This window comes from Heteronotia binoei, chromosome 8 (genome assembly GCF_032191835.1).
Source record: "Heteronotia binoei isolate CCM8104 ecotype False Entrance Well chromosome 8, APGP_CSIRO_Hbin_v1, whole genome shotgun sequence".
Taxonomy (NCBI): domain Eukaryota; kingdom Metazoa; phylum Chordata; class Lepidosauria; order Squamata; family Gekkonidae; genus Heteronotia; species Heteronotia binoei.
The window spans coordinates 121,164,911-121,185,242 of NC_083230.1; the positions used below are offsets into that span (position 1 = coordinate 121,164,911).

The 20,332-nt window shown below is 49.1% G+C and overlaps 1 protein-coding gene across 1 annotated transcript in view; it reads left to right on the forward strand.

The window, feature by feature from the left end:
* Positions 1–18,170, forward strand: part of MKLN1 (muskelin 1) — a 266,746-nt gene extending 248,576 nt beyond the window's left edge. The window contains exons 16-19 of the mRNA XM_060244456.1: positions 447–586; positions 13,468–13,570; positions 15,890–15,944; positions 17,870–18,170. Coding sequence (XP_060100439.1) covers positions 447–586; positions 13,468–13,570; positions 15,890–15,944; positions 17,870–17,991 — 420 coding nt within the window. The 3' untranslated portion in view covers positions 17,992–18,170. The remainder of the gene's footprint in view (positions 1–446; positions 587–13,467; positions 13,571–15,889; positions 15,945–17,869) is intronic.
* The last annotated feature ends 2,162 nt before the right edge of the window (positions 18,171–20,332 follow it).

A 20,332-nucleotide genomic window follows, 5' to 3' on the forward strand; every position in this document is an offset into this window, starting at 1 on the left:
CAACACTCTGTGTCACACAGTGGCCAAAATTTTTTTATATATAGATATAGATATATACACACACACACACACACACACACATATATATATATATATATACACACACACACACACACACACACACACTGCGGCTAATAGCCACTGATGGACCTCTGCTCCATATTTTATCTAACCCCCTCTTGAAGCTGTCTGTGCTTGTAGCTGCCACCACCTCCTGTGGCAGTGAATTCCACATGTTAATCACCCTTTGGGAGCCGGAGGGCAGGTAAAGCACCTGTGTAATAAAGGACCCAGGCAGAGGAGTCAGGAGCCTTCCCAACCAGGAGACTGTAGATCTGATGGTATTTCCAAAGTCAGCGGGTTTGACGGCCAGCCAAGCTTTGCCCACTGTCAAATTAAACCCGGCTGCATTCTGTGATCCGATGTTCTCGTTCCCGTCTTTCAAGGTTCATTATTTGTTTGGAGGGAATCCAGGCAAATCTTGTTCTCCAAAGATGCGGCTGGACGACTTCTGGTCCCTGAAGCTCTGTCGGCCGTCCAAGGAATACCTGCTACGCCACTGCAAGTATCTAATAAGGAAGCACAGGTAAGGGACTGCAGGTGACTGTGGGGATCAGGTGCTTTGTGGTTAAAAAGGCCCCTGAACTGTGGCGGCTAAGCTTCATTAATGTAAGAGAAGAAGAATAATAATTGCAGATTCATACCCCACCCTTCTCTCTGAATCAGGGACTCAGAGTGACTTACAATCTCCTTTATCTTCTTCCCCCACAACAGACACCCTGTGAGGTGGGTGGGGGTGAGAGAGCTCTCCCAGAAGCTGCCATTTCAAGGACAGCTCTGCGAGAGCTATGGCTGACCCAAGGCCATTCCAGCAGCTGCAAGTGGAGGAGTGGGGAATCAAACCTGGTTCTCCCAGATAAGAGAGCTCTGGCTAACCCAAGGCCATTCCAGCAGCTGCAAGTGGAGGAGTGGGGAATCAAACCCGGTTCTCCCAGATAAGAGAGCTATGGCTAACCCAAGGCCATTCCAGCAGCTGCAAGTGGAGGAGTGGGAAATCAAACCCAGTTCTTCCAGATAAGAGAGCTATGGCTAACCCAAGGCTATTCCAGCAGCTGTAAGTGGAGGAGTGGGGAATCAAACCCAGTTCTCCCAGATAAGAGAGCTATGGCTAACCCAAGGCCATTCCAGCAGCTGCAAGAGGAGGTGAATCAAACCCAGTTCTCCCAGATAAGAGAGCTCTGACTGACCCAAGGCCATTCCAGCAGCTGAAAGGGGGGGAGTGCGGAATCAAACCCGGTTCTCCCAGATAAGAGGCCATGCACCTACCTAACCACTATCCCAAACTGGCTCTCTACATAGCCAGAGCCACATAGAATAAATGTCCGATGTCTGAGAGCTTGCAAGACATGAATGTCAGATGTTTGAGAGCCACAAGACAGGAAGGGGGGGGGGAGGAATGAATGAAGGAAAGCAAATAGATGGTGGAGGGAGGGAGAGGTGGAACGAAAGCAACTTTAACTTTAAATGCAGTTTTCTAAGCTGCCAGCTGGCTCAGTGAAGTGATTTCAAGGGAGAAATGCCTTCTTCAAGCTGTCTGATGAGGCAGTGGGGGCTTTGAGTGCCACACAATATGTGTGAAAGAGCTACTGGCCACCTCTGAGCTCTCGACGACAGGGCTAGCCAGCTGTTCAAGACATACATTTTCAGGCTTATTATTTCGATAGCTGGGCACTTAGGTTCCCCATTACTGTCAAGCTGGTACGAGTGCAGAGCATCACTTCAGCCCCGGCTGTTTTGGAATTAAAGTTTAGATTTGACAGGGGTGTCAAACTCCTTTGTTATGAGGGCCGGACCTGCCATAAATGCGACCTTGTTGGGCCGGGCCATGTGTGTTCCTATTTAAGACTGGGTAGCAGAGACATAAACTTTATAAGACAAACACAATTAAAGGAATTTTTAAAAAAAAAAAAAAAAAAACAACCTTAAAACATGAGCACTCATTGTTCTTAAAGGTGCTTTCTTTGCAGCTCTCCCATGGGATCCAGGGAACTGGGCAAAGGAAGTTCTGGCTCTTCCCTTCCTTCCCCAGGGGATGAGGAGGCTTCAGCCAATAGAAGGAAGAGAGGCTTGGCTCAGTAGCTCTGCTGTGCAATTGAGAGAGCCTGGGCAAGCTCTCCCTCTTCCCCTTCCTCCCCAAGTGAGGAGCCTCAGCCAATGGAGAAAATTGAGGTTTTGCTCTGTAGCTCCTGTGCGATTGAGCAAGTCTTGTGAAGGAAGCTGCGATGCGGAAGGAAGGAAGCAAGAGAGAGGGAGAAGGACACTGATGACAGCCAGTTGCTCGGGATCCTGATAGGAGTCCTCTGGGGGGGCCTGTTTTGGCCCTCGGGCCACATGTTTGACACCCTGGTTTAGAAGCCTGCAGGCAAACGGGGAGGTGCCGTGGCTCAGTGATAGGATAGAGCATCTGCTTGGCAGGCAGAAGGCCCCACGTTTAACCCCTGCTATCTCCAGTTGAAAAGATCAGGTGGGGGAGTTATGTGAAGGACCCTAACCGAGAGCCTGGAAGGGCCACTGCAAGTCTGAGTAGACAGTAGCGATCTCGATAAACTAAGGTTCTGAGCCTGTAGGAGGCAGCTTCATAGCAAGGGGCCCTGGCTCAGTGGTAGAGCATCTGCTCGACATGCAAAAGGTCCCAGGTTCAATCCCTGGCATCTCCAGTCAAAACAACCAGGCAGGAGGTGATGGGAAAGACCTCAGCCTGAGACCCTGGAGAGCCATGAAGTGGGACTGTGGCTCAGTGGCAGAGCCTCTGCTCAGCATGCAGAAGGTCCCAGGTTCAATCCCCGGCATCTCTAGTGAAAGGGACCAGGTAGGAGGTGATGGGAAAGACAGCCTGAGTCCCTGGAGAGCCATGAAATATGACTGTGGCTCAGTGGCAGAGCCTCTGCTCAACATGCAGAAGGTCCCAGGTTCAATCCCCGGCATCTCCAGTTAAAAGGACCACGCAGGAGGTGATGGCAAAGACCTCAGCCGGAGAGCCATGAAGTAGGACTGTGGCTCAGTGGTAGAGCATCTGCTCAACATGCAAAAGGTCCCAGGTTCATTCCCTAGCAAAAAGGACCAGGGAGTAGGGGATATGAAAGACCTCTGCCTGAGACCTTGAAGGGGGGCTATCGCTCAGTGGCAGAGCATCTGCTTGGCATAAGAACATAAGAGAAGCCATGTTGGATCAGGCCAACGGCCCATCCAGTCCAACACTCTGTGTCACACAGTGGCAAAAAAATTTATATACACACATACACTGTGGCTAATAGCCACTGATGGACCTGTGCTCCATATTTTTATCTAAACCCTTCTTAAAGGTGGCTATACTTGTGGCCACCACCACCTCCTGTGGCAGTGAATTCCACATGTTAATCACCCTTTGGGTGAAGAAGTACTTCCTTTTATCCGTTGCAGAAGGTCCTAGGTTGCGGAAGGTCCTAGGTTCAATCCCCGGCATCTCCAAATAAAAGAATCAGGTGGTGAGTCACGTGAAAGAAATCTTGGCAAACTGCCGTAGATGGTAATGGCTTTGATGGACCAACAGTCTGGTGGCTTCTGTCTTTGTAATATACTTTCCACATTAGGGCGTATCATGCTTTTGACCGGTTTTTGTAACACTCCTTGAGCCTCAGTGAGAAATAATAATGGTGTGCCATCAAGTCACAGCTGACTCATGCAAACCCAAGCCCTTGGAATTTTTAAAGCGAGAGACACGCAGAGGTGATTTGCCTTTACCTAAGGTGGGCTTGATTCCTCACTCCTCCACTTGCGGCTGTTGGTCAGCCATTGCTCTCACAGAGCTGTCCTTGAAAGGGCAGCTTCTGGGAGAGCTCTCTCAGCCCCACCTAACTCATAGGGTGTCTGTTGTGGGGGAGCAAGGTAAAGGAAATGGTGAGCTGCTATGAGATGCTGAGATTCAGAGCGGAGAGCGGGATATAAATCCAATCTCCTCCTCCTCTTCTTCTCCTCTTCCTCCTCCCCCTCTTTTTCTTCTTCTCTCCTCCTCCTCCCCTTCTTCTTTTTCTTCTCCTCCTCTTCTCCTTCTCTCTTCTTCCTCCCCCTCTTCCTCTTCTTTTTCTTCTTCTCTCCTCCTCCTCTTCTCCTCTTCCTCCTCCCCTCTTCTTTTTCTTCTTCTCTCCTCCTCTTCTTCTCCTCTTCCTCCTCCCCTCTTCTTCTTTTTCTTCTTCTCCTCTCCTCCTCTTCTTCTCATCTTCTTCCTCTTCTTCTTCTTCTCCTCTCCTCTGCCTCTTCTCCTCTTCTTTTTTTTCTCCTCCTCCTCCTCTTCTTCTCTCTTCCTGCTCCCCCTCTTCTTCTTTATCTTCTTCTCTTCTCCTTCTCCTCCTCCTCTTCTTCTCCCCCTCCTCCTCCTCCTTGTAGGGAATTCTGTTTGAAATTCTATTTCTGTCTCAAACAGTTCGATGGATCGTTGGATCAAATAATGATTGAACATATGAACATATGAAGCTGCCTTATACTGAATCAGACCCTTGGTCCATCAAAGTCAGTATTGTCTTCTCAGACTGGCAGCGGCTCTCCAGGGTCTCCAGCTGAGGTTTTTCACACCTATTTGCCTGGACCCTTTTTTGGAGATGCCGGGGATTGAACCTGGGACCTTCTGCTTACCAAGCAGATGCTCTACCACTGAGCCACCATCCCTCCCCTGTTTGAGAGGCATTTAGCGTGAAAGCAAAAAATATATTTATTACTACAGGGAAAGGGTACTAGGAGGTGAAAATAACAAACACTAAGAACTGCATCCTAATACATTGAAGACTGCATGCTTAATGGAGGATACTTCCTCCTTGTCCTTGACCTCTCTGCCTGAACAAAGAAAGTCACCTGACTAACTGACCAACCAAACAAACCAGTTTTCCTGCTTCTAGATCTTGATTGAGAGCAGTCAGTATCTTCTTCCTAGGTCATGCAGACAACAGGGAACCTGGCACAGTGTAAACCCTATAGTGACTGGAACTTTAGAACATTGCAAAAGACATACAGAACAGATACATAATCCAACACTCCTCCTCCCTGATCCAGATGGCCCAGGCTAGCCTGATCTTGTCAGATCTCAGAAGTGAAGCGGGGTCAGCCCTGGCTAGTACTTGGACGGGAGACCTCCATGGAATACCAGGACCAGGACGCAGAGGCAGGCAATGGAAACCCCCCTCTGAACGTCTCTTCCCTTGAAAACCCCACTGGGTCACTGTAAATCAGCTTGACTCGACGACAAAAAAAGAGACAATAAATGAAACATAAACAAATCCATAAAAATATATCATAGGGCAAGGGTGGCCAACGGTAGCTCTCCAGATGTTTTTTTTTTGCCTACAACTCCCATCAGCCCCAGCCATTGGCCATGCTGGCTGGGGCTGATGGGAGTTGTAGGCAAAAAAAATCTGGAGAGCTACCGTTGGCCACCCCTGTTGTAGGGCATGGCCTCCACCGGGGAGGTTAAACTTTGTGGTGGTCTGGGGCAAAGATGCCCCATCCTAAATAGACCTTGGCTGTTCTGGTTTTAAAAGCAGTCCGATAGCTGCTATTTCTGTAGCCTTTCCGATTGCAGCAGAAATTTTTTTTGTGGTGGGGAGAGGGGGAATTTAAAGCATAGGAAAGGGAATTCTGCGCTCATTATTTGAAGAGGTCTTTGTTTAGCCGTCTGGCTATTCCGGAAGCACTAATCCAACGTAAGCATTAGAAGGCAAAGATGGCCAGACAGCTCTGCTCCTCTTTTAAACCTTTGCTTAAAACAAAGGGATTAGATTTAGAATGGCTCTTAGTCCCTTTCCTGACAGGTAGGAATGATGAACATAAAAAGAATCCTGCTGGATCAGCCCAGTGGTCCATCTAGCCCAGCCTCCTGTCTCACACAGTGGCCAGCCAGTTCCTCTGGAGGGCCAACAACAGGCCAGAGAGGCTGAGGCCTTCATAAGAACATCAGAAGAGCCCTGCTGGATCAGACCAGTGAGGGTCCATCTAGCCCAGCCTCCTGTCTCACACAGTGGCCAATCAGTTCCTCTGGGGGGTCAACCACAGAGGCTGTGGCCTTCAGAAGAGCATAAGAAGAGCCGTGCTGGATCAGACCAGTGAGGGTCCATCTAGTCCAGCCTCCTGTCTCACACAGTGGCCAATCAGTTCCTCTGGGGGGGTCAACCACAGAGGCTGTGGCCTTCAGAAGAGCATAAGAAGAGCCGTGCTGGATCAGACCAGTGAGGGTCCATCTAGTCCAGCCTCCTGTCTCACACAGTGGCCAATCAGTTCCTCTGGGGGGTCAACCACAGAGGCTGTGGCCTTCAGAAGAGCATAAGAAGAGCCCTGCTGGATCAGACCAGTGAGGGTCCATCTAGTCCAGCCTCCTGTCTCACACAGTGGCCAATCAGTTCCTCTGAGGGGTCAACCACAGAGGCTGTGGCCTTCAGAAGAGCATAAGAAGAGCCCTGCTGGATCAGACCAGTGAGGGTCCATCTAGTCCAGCAACCAGCTCCTCTGGAGGGTCAACCACAGAGGCTGAGGCCTTCAGAAGAGCATAAGAAGAGCCCTGCTGAATCAGACCAGTGGTCCATCTAGTCCAGCTTCCTGTCTCACACACTGGCCAACCAGTTCTTCTGGAGGGTCAGCAACAGGGCAGAGAGGCTGAGGCCTTCAAAAGAGCATAGGAGGAGTCCTTCTGGATCAGACCAGAGAGAGTCCATCTAGCCCAGCCTCTTGTCTCACACAGTGGCCAACCAGCCCCTATCCTTCATTATTTCCAATGGAGGGAAGGCATTTAAAAGGTGTGCTGTCCCTTTAAATGTGTTGGCCAGAACTCTCTTTGGAGTTCAATTATACTTGTCATCAGGGGTCATTTTGTAGAAAAATAGGTGGTGGAACTCATTAGCATAACTCATTAGCATATGCCCCCCAGCCAAAAGCAACCTGATGCAACAAAGGAGAGCCCTGGGCGAGCGAGGCGTGCCTGGCCGGCTAGAGATCCAGCCAGTCCAAGCAGGCCTCGCTCACCTGGGGCTCTCCTGGGCCTCCCCTTCCCCCAGTCAAAAGGCCAGCAAACCAGCCTCCTCCCAAAATCACATAAGAAGTGGAGAAAGCGTGGTGTGGCCTTCTCCAGGGGATATGAGGTGTGCTTGGGGAGTGGCAAAGCCCCTGGTGACTGGCTGGCTGCCCGCTCTCCTAATCCAGGGAACATTATGCAGCCGCACCTCCTATTCAATGGACAAGGTCAGTGGGGAGGAGGAGGGGGAACCCTCAGAAAGGTTCAGGAGCTGTGCTCCTGAGAGCTCCTGTTGAATCTGAGGTCTGCTTGCCACAAGCTTGCTCCTGGCTCCACCCACAATGTCTCCTTGCTCCGCCCTCAAAGTCCCCAGATATTTCTTGAATTGGACCTGGCAGCCCAAGGCAAACTTGATGTTAGCATTTGTTAGGAAAGGGACTGAGAATAAAACAGCTGATATTGTAATGCCCCTTGGGAGATCTGTAGTGTGGCCTCCTTGGGAATACTGTTTTGGTCACTGCACCTCAGAAAGGGCATTCCAGAAGAAGAAGAAGACTGCAGTTTTATACCCTGCCCTTCTCTCTGAATCAGAGTCTCAGAACGGCTTACAATCTCCTATATCTTCCTTCCCCCACAACAGACACCCTGTGAGGTGAGTGGGGCTGACAGAGCTCTGACAGAAGCTGCCCTTTCAAGGACAACTCCTACGAAAGCTATGGCTGACCCAAGGCCATTCCAGCAGCTGCAAGTGGAGGAGTGGGGAATCAAACCTGGTTCTCCCAGATAAGAAGAAGAAGAAGATATTGGATTTATATCCCACCCTCCACTCCAAGGAGTCTCAGAGCAGCTCACAATCTCCTTTACCTTCCCCTCCCCCCACAACAGACACCCTGTGAGGTAGATGAAGATATTGGATTTATATCCCACCCTCCATTCCGAAGAGTCTCAGAGCGGCTCACAATCTCCTTTACCTTTCTCTCCCACAACAGACACCCTGTGAGATAGATGAAGATATTGGATTTATATCCCGCCCTCCACTCCGAAGAGTCTCAGAGCGGCTCACAATCTCCTTTCCCTTCCTCCCCCACAACAGACACCCTGTGAGGTAGATGAAGATATTGGATTTATATCCCACCCTCCATTCCGAAGAGTCTCAGAGCGGCTCACCCTCTCCTTTACCTTCCTCCCCCACAACGGACACCCTGTGAGATAGATGAAGATATTGGATTTATATCCCGCCCTCCACACCGAAGAGTCTCAGAGCGGCTCACAATCTCCTTTACCTTTCTCTCCCACAACAGACACCCTGGGAGATAGATGAAGATATAGGATTTATATACTGCCCTCCACTCCGAAGAGTCTCAGAGCAGCTCACAATCTCCTTTACCTCCCTCCCCCACAACAGACACCCTGTGAGGTGGGTGGGGCTGAGAGGGCTCTCACAGCAGCTGCCCTTTCAAGGACAACCTCTGCCAGAGCTATGGCTGACCCAAGGCCATGTTAGCAGGTGCAAGTGGAGGAGTGGGGAATCAAACCCGGTTCTCCCAGATAAGAGTCCGCACACTTAACCACTACACCAAACTGGCTCTCTACACTACACCACTACACCAAACAGGCTGGAAATAGTACAGAGGAAGGCAACCGAGACGATCAGAGGGTTGGAGCACCTTCCCGATGAGGAAAGGCTGAAGAGTCGGGGACTGTCCAGTTTTGAAAAGAGACAACGAAGGAGGGACACTATAGAGGTTTGCAAAACGATGCATGGAATGGAGAGAGCTGGCCAAGGGAACTTCTTCTCCTTCTCCAGGAGGCTAAAACTCGAGGGCATACAATGAACCTGATGGGGCAGTAGGTTCAGGACGGACAGAAGGAAGGACCACTCTACACAGAGAGCGTTTCAATGTGGAATTTGCTGCCAGATGATGTAATGATGGCCACAGACATAGGCAGCTTTCAAATGGGATTTGACAGATTCTAGGAGAGGTCTGTAGGTGGCTACTAGCCGTGGTGACTAAAGAGAACCTCCACGTTCAGAGGCAGTCAATCTCTGAATCCCAGTGCCGAGAGGCAACCTCAGCAGAAGGCCCCGGTCTCGATGCCCTGTGGCTGGACCGCCAGAGGAACCGGGTGGCCACTGAGCGAGACAAAATGCTGGCCTAGATGGATCAGATGGTCTAGCCCCGCAGGGCTCTTTTTCTGCTCTGACTTAGCACACGACGGCCGAGGGGCGGCTCGAAACCGCCGACATCTCTACATGAAAATGCTAAAAGAAAAGACAAGAAAAAGAACAACCCCTGCCTCAGAGATGGGAAGCCGCGCCTCATCTCTCTCACCTGCCCCATGAAGGCATGAGGACAAAGAGAGGAAAGAAGTTCATGTAGGCCTGGGGGATCAACTTTAAAGTTGCGAGGGAGAAAGCAAAAGACAGAGGGATTGGCCGGGGCTTGTTATTTGTTTGAACCGACAAGCAAGCAGATCAAAAGGAAGCCCGCTTGATATTCGTCCTATCCGGAGGACGTCTGACCCTCTAAGTTACAAACACGCCCTCTGCTGAGATTAGCACGGTTCAACCCGCATTGAGATTTGAAGGTGTGGGGGGGAAGATATGTAATCTAGCCGCAGATGTCGGCCACTGGAACAGGTTTTTAAGAGCCGTGGGCTCTCGGGGGAACAAGCTACAGAACTGACGGTGAGGGAAATTCCACACCAGTTCTTTGGAAGGATTAGAGATGTGAAGGCACGGGGAGGGGGGGGGGGACCTGGAAAAATTCGGAAAAAAACCCTGGTTTTTTTCGGGTTTTTTCCCTGAAGCTTTTTTTGTCTTGTTTTTTTTTTTCTGAAAAATTTAAAAGAAGAAAATTAAATAAATGCTTACGGAACGTTTTATTTTAACACGATGAATAAAATATTTTAAGACAAGGTGTTCAAATGTTTTCTAAACCATTTCTAAAAAATATATATGGTATCAGATTATTTTCATTTCTGTGCACTGAGGGCGAGCAAGTCCTCGGTCCTGCCCGTTCATTGAAACTTAGTCCGACACTCCCTTCTGTACGCTTCCCCCCTCTACAATTCTTTTTATGAGAATGAGGTTTTTTACTTTCATTTAATACCATGGAGAGGAAATATGAATAATTGTTACTTCTGGATTTTTAAAAAAATGTTTTGTGGAGGGGGTTTTTTTGCCCGCGCCGCATAAATTAGTAAACAGCTCAGGGGATTGTTGCTCCGTTTGTTACAATTGCAAATAAATATTATTTTAAAAGTTGATTCTGTTTTGTAATAATTGTTTGGCTACACTATATTTTTCATATGCTAGTTGCGATAATTTCATGCCAAGTAAAATTGTCCGTAGTGACATTTTATGTTCCTAAAGCAACAGAATGACTTTCAATCTGGAAAAGAAAAAAAGAACTGCTAATGTAGCATTTTTTCAATTTTTCCAAAAAATTCTGGTTTTTTTCCCAGGAAAAAAAAAACTGGGCTTTTTTCCAAGCTTCAAAATTTCCGGAAATTTTACATCTCTAGGAAGGATGCAAAAGGTGTGGGGGGGAAGATAAGTAATCTAACCACAGATGTGCAACGGTAGATCTAAGCATTAACTAGTCAGGAAAGCTCCCATGCTTCTGGCAGTTTGCAAACTGGGTAAAACAGAATTTCTCGGGGGTGGGGGTAAGTGGCTGCTATGATCTGAGGCCTAGTGCGGCCTAGACGGCAGGGAGAAGCCTGCCTAGGAGTCACTAGTGAGCCTCCTTCTCCCAGGATTCCTTCTGTCCCTTTGATTGGGTGGCTGAGATTTTGGAGGGACAAACTCACCCAAGAGTGGGAGGGAACCTGGAAGGCAAAGTATAAATAGGCCTGGCTGGAAAAGGAGGGTGTTTGCTCTGGGAAAGACCGCAGGAGAGAAAACGTGATGGGCTATCGGGACCGCAGAGGAACCATTACCGGCACAACCGAAAACCTCTCTCCGTGCAGAAATTACAAAGCGACTAGACCAGTATATGTCAACACTCTGCATTCAGTATCAAATTCAGGATTCAATATAAATAATACGTCCATACAAACCACCATCCATCTCAGACCACTCTTATTCCTACTGACTCTTTTTTTTTTTTTGGTGAACAACGTCCACAACAATTGATAGTTTGGAGAACAGACGTGAATGCTCTTGACAGAGATATTTCAGCATATAATGCATTATGAATGAATGAGAAAGGCAAAATGAATTGAGACATACAGAATGCCTGGTGTATCTTGACACTGCTTACTTACTGCAGTACACTCACAAGAGGCCGTCCCTGGAAGAAGGGCTTTAAGCCCCGAAAAGACTTAAGGACCGGTTTCTTTGAGCATCGGATTTCAGCTAAGACCATCAATTGTTGTGGACGTCGTTCACCCAGAAAAGAGTCAGTGGGGATAAGAGTGGTCTGTGATGGATGGTGATTTTTTTTGTATGATTTCTCACGATTTGTATGGACTAGGGTTGCCAATCCCCAGGTGGGGGCAGGGGATCCCGCTTCAGGGTCGTCAGAAAGCGGGGGGAGGGGAGGGAAATGTCTGCTGGGAACTCTTGTTATTCCCTAGGGAGATTTATTCCCATAGAAAATGATGGAGAATTGATCCGTGCGTATCTGGGGCTCTGGGGGGGCTGTTTTTTGAGGTAGAGGCACCAAATTTTCAGCACAGCATCTAGTGCCTCTCCCCCAAATATCCCCCAATTTTCAAAACGATTGGACCAGTGGGTCCAATTCTTTGAGTCCCAAAAGAAAGTGCCCCTATCCTTCATTATTTCCTATGGAAGGAGAGCATTGAAAAGGTGTGCAGTCCCTTTAAATGTGATGGCTAGAACTCCCTATGGAGTTCAATTATGCTTGTCACAGCCTTGATCTTGGCTCCGCCCCAATGTCTCCTGGCTCCATCCCCAAAGTCTCCTGCCTCCACCCCCAAAGTCCCCAGATATTTCTTTAATTGGACTTGGCAACCCTAGTATAGACGTATTATTTGTATTGAATTCTGAATTTGATACTGAATACAGAGTGTTGACATCTACTGGTCTAAAAAAGGTAACGGTAGTCCCCTGTGCAAGCACCGGTCGTTTTTCGACTCTGGGGTGACGTTGCTTTCACAACGTTTTCGCGGCAGACTTTTTTACGGGGTGGTTTGCTATTGCCTTCCCCAGTCACATCTACACTTCCCCCCCAGCAAGCTGGGGACTCATTTGACCGACCTCGGAAGGATGGAAGGCTGAGTCAACCTGGAGCCGGCTACCTGAAACCAGCTTCCGCTGGGATCGAACTCAGGTTGTGAGCAGAGGGCTCCGACTGCAGTACTGCATTTCTGCACTGTGAGAGGTTTTCCATTGTGCTAGCAGGAGAGAAAATGGCAGGAGGGCTCCCCCACTCAAGGAGGGTGAGTCGTTGGTATCAGAGGAAGGGAACGTTTCTTCAATCGCGTTAGGGCTGTTTGCACCAACCTCTGCTGTCTTTCTATAATCACTTTCTATAATCTTTCTATAACCACTGTGCACTAAACGTTTATTACCCAATTATTGCTTTCAGCACTCGATAATAAATTACTTGTTGTTGTTGAACTGCTAGGGGCTCATAGAATCGGACCCCCTGCTCCAGTCTTTTTGAAACTTGGAGGGTCTTTTGAGGAGAGGCATCGGATGCCGTGGTGTAAGCGTGGTGCCTCTACCTCACAAAACAGCCGCCCCCCCCAAAGCCCGAGATACCCATTTATCATTCTCCATTCTACCCTGTTGGAATCGGCCTCCATAGGGAATAATGGAGTGCCCAGCAGACATTTACCCCCCCCCCCCCCCGCTTTCTGATGACCCTGAAGCGGGGGGAGGGCCTCCAAACCGGAGGATCCCCTACCCCCACCTGGGGATTGGCAACCCTACATTTGCCTTTTTCACCGCTGCAGCACACTGGGTTGACACTTTTCTTGAGCTCTCCGCTATGACGCCAGGATCTCCGCTACAAGAGCCAGTTTGGTGTAGTGGTTAAGTGTGCGGACTTTTATCTGGGAGAACCGGGTTTGATTCCCCACTCCTCCCCTTGCAGCTGCTGGAATGGCCTTGGGTCAGCCAGAGCTCTCTTATCTGGGAGAACCGGGTTTGATTCCCCACTCCTCCACTTGCACCTGCTGGAATGGCCTTGGGTCAGCCAAAGCTCTGGCAGAGGTTGTCCTTGAAAGGGCAGCTGCTGTGAGAGCCCTCTCAGCCCCACCCACCTCACAGGGTGTCTGTTGTGGGGGTGGAAGATAAAGGAGATTGTGAGCCGCTCTGGGACTCTGAGATTTGGAGTGGAGGGTGGGCTATAAATCCAATATCATCATCATCTTTCCCCCTTCTCAGTCGCAACAGGTTCTGATCCCATTAGCCTATACTCGAAACTGGGATTTATTATTTTTTTTTTGGTCTGTCACGGCAGGTTTGAAGAGAAGGCCCAGACGGATCCCCTAAGTGCCCTGAAATACCTGCAGAACGATCTGTTCGTAACTGTAGATCACTCGGACCCGGAGGAGACGAAAGAGGTAAGGGAGCAGATGCCGGCTTAGCGCCTTTCGCCTTGTTGACGCACAGAACGTTGGTGCCTATCTTCGCCACAACTTTGCATCTGTAAATTCCAAAGCAGCACGCTTTCAAAATGCCGTAGTACTAGTTTTGGCAGAGCAATACAAGGGGGGCTGGAACTACAACAGGACGAAGGCCAACTTTTGGCTGTCCTGTTCCTACCCCTCTACAGCAAGTCCTCTTAATTCAGTTCCACAGGTATGTAATACAGAGTACGTTCCACCAGAGCCACAAGTCAAGAATGTCAGATAACATAAGAGAAGCCATGTTGGATGAGGCCAGTGGCCCATCCAGTCCAACACTCTATGTCACACAGTGGCCAAAAATACCCCAGGTGCCATCAGGAGATCCATCAGTGGGGCCAGGACGCTAGAAGCCGAGCCACTGTCTGTTCCTTTTGGTACATTTCAGAGGAGGAGCAGGTTAAAAACATAAGAGAAGCCATGTTGGATCAGGCCAGTGGCCCATCCAGTCCAACACTCTGTAACACAGTGGCCAGAAAAACCCCATGCGCCATCAGGAGATCCATCAGTGGGACCAGGACACTAGAAGCCCTCCCTGCTTCCCTCCCCCCCCCCCTTAGCACCAAGAATACAGAGTTTCACTGCCCCAGACAGAGAGTTCCAACAATATGCTGTGGCTAATAGCCACTGATGGACCTCTGCTCCAGATGTTTATCCAGTCCCCTCTTGAAGCTGCCTGGCCTCTTCCACTTTCTAAAAACATTTGTGCTTCTTGTTGGGAACCCCAGCGTTAGAGCCACACGGTGCGACTGAATTAACCACATGCCATGTCTGAACGCAATGATATAATCAACTGGGCATGGCCTTAACAGACCTCGTTTGGGGGCATGGATCTCCGTGCCACATCGCTTGGCTGATTTCAGCAGGTTTCTCTAAAGCCAAGAAACATCAACCTGCCACATCTCATTTAGTACAAGACGCAGGCCAGCTTAGAGTTGGCAGTGTGGTGGGACTGACATTTATTCAGCAACTTTAGAGGGTCTTCTTGATGGGGCGGTGATATCGTGTTGTGACCGACGGTTTAGTAGTACCAACTGAGGTTTTTCTGGAAGATATAAATCCTTAATAACTCTGCCTTTTTTAAGCAGCTGGTAATAGCCCAGAACTGGAAAGTGAACTGTAGTCTAAAAGTAGATGGTTGGCTTCTAAAAATTGGGGACCACTTGATTATGGGTGAGAGCTCTGTAAGCGTAAGTCAAACAAATCCACATGTCTCTAATCAAAATTTTATAAAAAATATGGTCTCCAATTCTGGGAAAATCTGGAGACCAGTCCACTATTTGCTAGAATAGTTAAAACGGAATAAATGTTGGAGAAACTCTCTATTAGGGTTTGTAGAATCTTTCGGGCTCAAGTGCCGTGTTCTACTGGAGAAAGTTTTTCTTCCAGACATTTTTCTTCCAGAAAAAGAAACTTTCTCCAGTAGAACACGGCACTTGAGCCCGAAAGATTCTACAAACCCTAATGATGTTACCAGCCGTGAAAACCTGAAATCTTTGAAAACTCTCTATTGTATTAGAAATTTAGTTTTATATCGTTAAAATGTACTTCATGTATATGCTCCATTGGTATAACGGTTTCCCCACACATAGATGTTTTCTTTGATACTTTTCAGTAGTTTTTATTTTTTGATTGGTCTGTGTTTAAAGCTTGTGTTAAAATTTTTAGAAGATTGTACCTGATACAAGCATACCAAATCTTGGAAAATATGTTATTTTTCCTTTGTACTTGAACATCTAATATTTCACTTAAAATGTTTTGGGGGGGGGGAACCCAACAACTTTGGAAGGTCTGGGGGTGTGGGCCATGAGGATACTGTAAAGAAGCTGCATAGCTTCTCATGGTACCTCCTTTTTGATATGCTAGTAATTCATCTTTGCCGGTGCGGTACCAACAGCAATAATCTGAGTGGAAGAGAGACTAACACAGGGGTCCCCCGACCTTCTGAGAGCCTTGTGGGCGCCTCTGGAATTTGTGGAGGGCACACCCACAAAATGGCCGCTGCAGGAGGTGGAGCCAGCTGCAAAATGGCCACCCTGGGGATGTGGGTGGGTGGGTGGCCATTTTGGGTGGGTGGGTGGCCAAACGAAGGAGACAAGGGGGGTGATTTTTAAAAGTGTACTGGGAAAGAGAGAGAGAGAGAGATTGAAACTTAACTTTTTAGCAGCAGGTTGCTTAACTGTTTGTTCCGAAACCAGTTCTTTTCCTCGAGGTAAAGCAGGAAATGCATTTTGAATCTCTCTTTTCCTCCCCTAGTTTCAGCTGCTTGCTTCTGCCCTCTTCAAATCCGGCTCGGATCTGAGCCCTCTGGGTGAGTATGCTTTGCTTCCGAAGGAATAGCTGCTCTGCCTCTATCTTTAAAATCCCCAGAAACTTTTACAGGGTGGCTTTCGACCTCTCAGGATGCCAGCAATGGCATCAGCCACATAAGCACGAAGATGCCGGCCAAAGCCAAATGAACTCGTGCCACGTCTTCCTGGAAACCATCGGCCTGGGTGCTGTGGTGTGAAGGGTTTTTAAAAGTGGTTATTTCCAGCTGTTCTTCTCAGCCTCGGGGTAGAATTGAAGTAGAAGAATTGCAGATTTATACCCCGCCCTTCTCCTTGAATCAGAGGCTCAGAGCAGCTTACAATCTCCTCTATCTTCTCCCCCCACAACAGACACCCTGTGAGGTGGGTGGGGCTAAGAGAGCTCTCACTGCAGCTGCCCTTTCAAGGACAACCTCTGCCAGAGCTCTGGCTGACCCAAGGCCATTCCAGCAGGTGCAAGTGGAGGAGTGGGGAATCAAACCCGGTTCTCCCAGATAAGAGTCCGTACACTTAACCACTACACCAAAATGGTTCTCTCTCCTTGGGCTTTTTGTCAGAGTAAACAGCGCCTTTTCCCTAGAGCCAAAAATCCAAAGTCCAGCTTCCCAAACTGCAGCGATTCCTCCCTGTTCTTCCTTCTGGAGAGCCTGTTTGGATAGTGGTTGAGTGTGTGGACTCTTATCTGGGAGAACCGGGTTTGAGTCCCCACTCCTCCACTTGCAGCTACTGGAATGGCCTTGGGTCAGCCATAGCTCTGGCAGAGATTGTCCTTGAAAGGGCAGCTGCTGTGAGAGCCCTCTCAGCCCCACCCACCTCTGTTGTAGGGGAGGAAGATAAAGGAGATTGTGAGTCGCTCTGAGACTCTGAAATTCGGAGTGAAGGGTGGGATATAAATCCAATAGCAGCAGCAGCAGTAGCAGCTTCTTCTTCTTCTTCTCCCCCCAAGCTGCCATCTGCAGAACAGTGCCTTGAATTGAATTCCTGCAGTTTATTGTTTGGGATTTGTTACCTTCTCTCTTCCCTCCCTTAATCAGGGGTCATTTCGTAGCAGGAGGTCTTTTGCATATTAGGCCACACACACCTGATGTAGCCAGTCCTCTTGGAGCTTACAGGGCTCTCAGTACAGGGCCTACCGTGAGCTCCAGGAGGATGGGCTACATCAGACGGTGTGGCCTAATATGCAAAGGAGCTCCTACTACGAAATGACTCCTGCCCCTAATCGACAATTCCTAAGTGCAGTCAGGGTTTTTTTGAGCAGGAACGCCGTTCCGACTGGCTTGGTGCCGGGGTGTGTGGCTTAATATACAAATGAGTTCCTGCTGGGCTTTTTCCTACATAAAAGCCCTGTGTGAAACAATGGTGATAATCAGAGGGTGTGGCCTGTTACACAAATGAGTTCCTGCTGGGCTCTTTCTGCCAAAAAAGCCCTGAGTACAGTAATAAACATGTGCAGTCCTCCAAGTTTCTCAAAGACATACTGGTATCTTCTCATTCACTCCGTCGAACGAAACAAAGCGCATGTATTTATTTCTGGCTCTTTCCGAGATGCCATCTGGCAAGACAACCGATGGTACCCAAAATCTGGATTTGTCTCACTTTTTCTTTCTCTCTGACCGATTCCGCACTCACCTTACGCCGCTCTCACGTTTGTCTTGTCAATTTGGCTTCCTTCCGATTTCCCACTCTCTGCCCCCAGGGCTGCAACAAGGATCGGCGTTTTTGCGCAGCAAACAGAAACCGGTTTGTAGCGCTAAAAACCGGTTTCTGTTTGCTGTGTGAAAACGCCGCTTCTTGCTGCAGACTTGGGGAAGATAGTGAGAAATCGGAAGGGAGCCGCGCTGAGAAGACAAACGTGAGAGCGGCGTAAGGTGAGTGCGGAATCGGTGCCTCTCTTTTTTTTTAACCCCACCTTTCTCTCCCTTTCCAGGGTTTTCGGACGTCGACCACATCTACGCCCAACGAACGCAGCTCTTTGATACCTTAGTGAACTTCTTTCCCGACAACATGACGCCACCCAAAGGCAATTTGGTAGACCTCATCACTCTGTGACCGGGCAACAAAAGACACTTTTTTTTTTTGCTTTCCGTATTTCTAATTTTTTTTTTTTTTGGTGCATTGATTTTGAGTGACTGGCGGACTGCAGTTATTAGCGTAAACCCAGCTTTGAAAAAAGGGGCTTTATGGAAAATACCAAATAGGATTAGGCTAATAAAGAAAACAAAAAGTAATTAGCGTGACTTCTAATGGAGCAAAAGCAAAAAAAAAAAAAATCTATATTTTCTGACCTTGGCTTTGAAAAAGTTGACGAACGTCGAAAAAGAAGAAAGCAAAATTGTGTCTTCATCTGAGTCGTGACTCCTTCGGTCTCTCGCCCTCCCGACCCGCGTGCGATCGGAGCAGTGGAGAATGACAGTGGGAAGTGGGGTGGGGGGGAAGCACGCTTTTGTTTGGGTTGTAATTTCATCCCGATTCTTGCTTTGCCGAGACTTAGTTTTGCTTTTCAGTGTTTCCGTAACCGGGCGGCAGGTACGCGAGAGGATACTTTGTGCGTGCGCGTGTCTGCGTGTCGACTCGGGTCTTGTCGTCGCAACCCCGTGTGTGTGAAAGAACACCATCTCATTGTTGCAACCTGTATGTGTGAAAGAACACAACCGTGTGGCCCGCTCACCTGTGGGGCTGCTTAGGTATTGTTAGGGACAGGAATATCAACTAATCAGAGAAGTCACCACTTGAGATAACAAGGCTTGTCACAAAGGCCCCCCCGAAGCTAGTCGGTGCAGGAAGGCAAAAGGAGGGTTTTGTGTGTTTGTGTATGTGTGTGTGTGTGTAACCCTTTGCCTTCCTGTCATTTTTCTATTGGATATCCACACCGTGTGCTCCTTGCTCATCCCAACACACATGCTTGTGTGACTACAAGTTCTTGTTTGGAACTGTACACATTTCCCCGGCAGGAAAGAGGGATAGAGCAAGGGTTTCAAACATGCAGCCCAGGGGCCAAATCAGGCCCCCAGAGGGCTCCTGTCAGCCCCCCTGAGCAACTGGCTGTCATCTGCTTCCTTCTCCCTTTCTCTTGCTTCCTCCTGCGTCACAGCTTGCTTTGCCAGGCCCTCTCAGTCGCACAACAGAGCTACTAAGCCAAGCCTCTCTTTCTTCTATCAGTCCCCTGGGGAAGGAAGGAAAGAGAGCATCTTTTTCCCCAGCTCCCTGGATCGCACAGGAGGAGATACAAAGAAAGCACCTTTAAGACCCAACGAGTGCTAATGTTTTAAGCATGTTTTATTTGATTTTTTTTAAAAAAAACGTTTAATTGTGTTTGTGTGCTTAAAATCTCTGCTACCTGGCATCTTATGAGACACACGGCCCTGTCTGACAAGGTTTCATTTATGTCAGATCCGGCCCTCGTAACAAATGAGTTCGACATCCCTGGGATAGACAAGTTTCAGGGGAAAAGCATTGGGGGGGGGGATTAAACAAACAGCTGCTTCACTCCAGATCTCTTCACTGAGAGTCAGTTTGGTGTCAAGTGGTGTGGCGGACCGGTCCTGCGTCTGCTAGCTGGCCCCAATCCTGCCCAGCTCTTCCTGGTACGGTGACCTGAAAGGGCTGTTCCACTTTGCTGCCTCTGGGTATTTGCTGCCACCACTGTCCCTCTCTGGCCTCTGGTTAGGGGGGGCAGCCTCCCAGCTTCCCGCTGGACACGCTAAGAACCCTTCTTGGGGCTTCCTGAGGATCTTTGGGGCTCCCCTGGAGAGATGGCAACCTGCCACTATGCCACTTGTCTCCACCCTAGAGACGCCCCAACCCACTCCTAGCGTTCCAAGCGGTCGGGGGACTCACTAAGAACCCTTCTTGGGGCTTCCTGGGGATCTTTGGGGCTCCCCTGGAGAGGTGGCAACCAGCCGCTATGCCACTTGTCTCCACCCTAGGAATGCCCCAACCCACTCCTAGCGTTCCAAGCGGTTGGGGGACTCGCTAAGAATCTTTCTTGGGGCTTCCTGGGGATCTTTGGCGCTCCCCTGGAGAGGTGGCAACCAGCCTCTGTGCCACTTGTCTCCACCCTAAAGACGCCCCAACCCACTCCTAGCGTTCCAAGCGGTTGGGAGACTCGCTAAGAACCTTTCTTGGGGCTTCCTGGGGATCTTTGGGGCTCCCCTGGAGAGGTGGCAACCAGCTGCTATGCCACTTGTCTTCACCCTAGGGATGCCCCAACCCACTCCTAGCGTTCTAAGCGGTTGGGGGACTCGCTAAGAACCCTTCTTGGGGCTTCCTGGGGATCTTTGGGGCTCCCCTGGAGAGGTGGCAACCAGCCGCTATGCCACTTGTCTCCACCCTAGGAATGCCCCAACCCACTCCTAGCGTTCCAAGCGGTTGGGGGACTCGCTAAGAATCT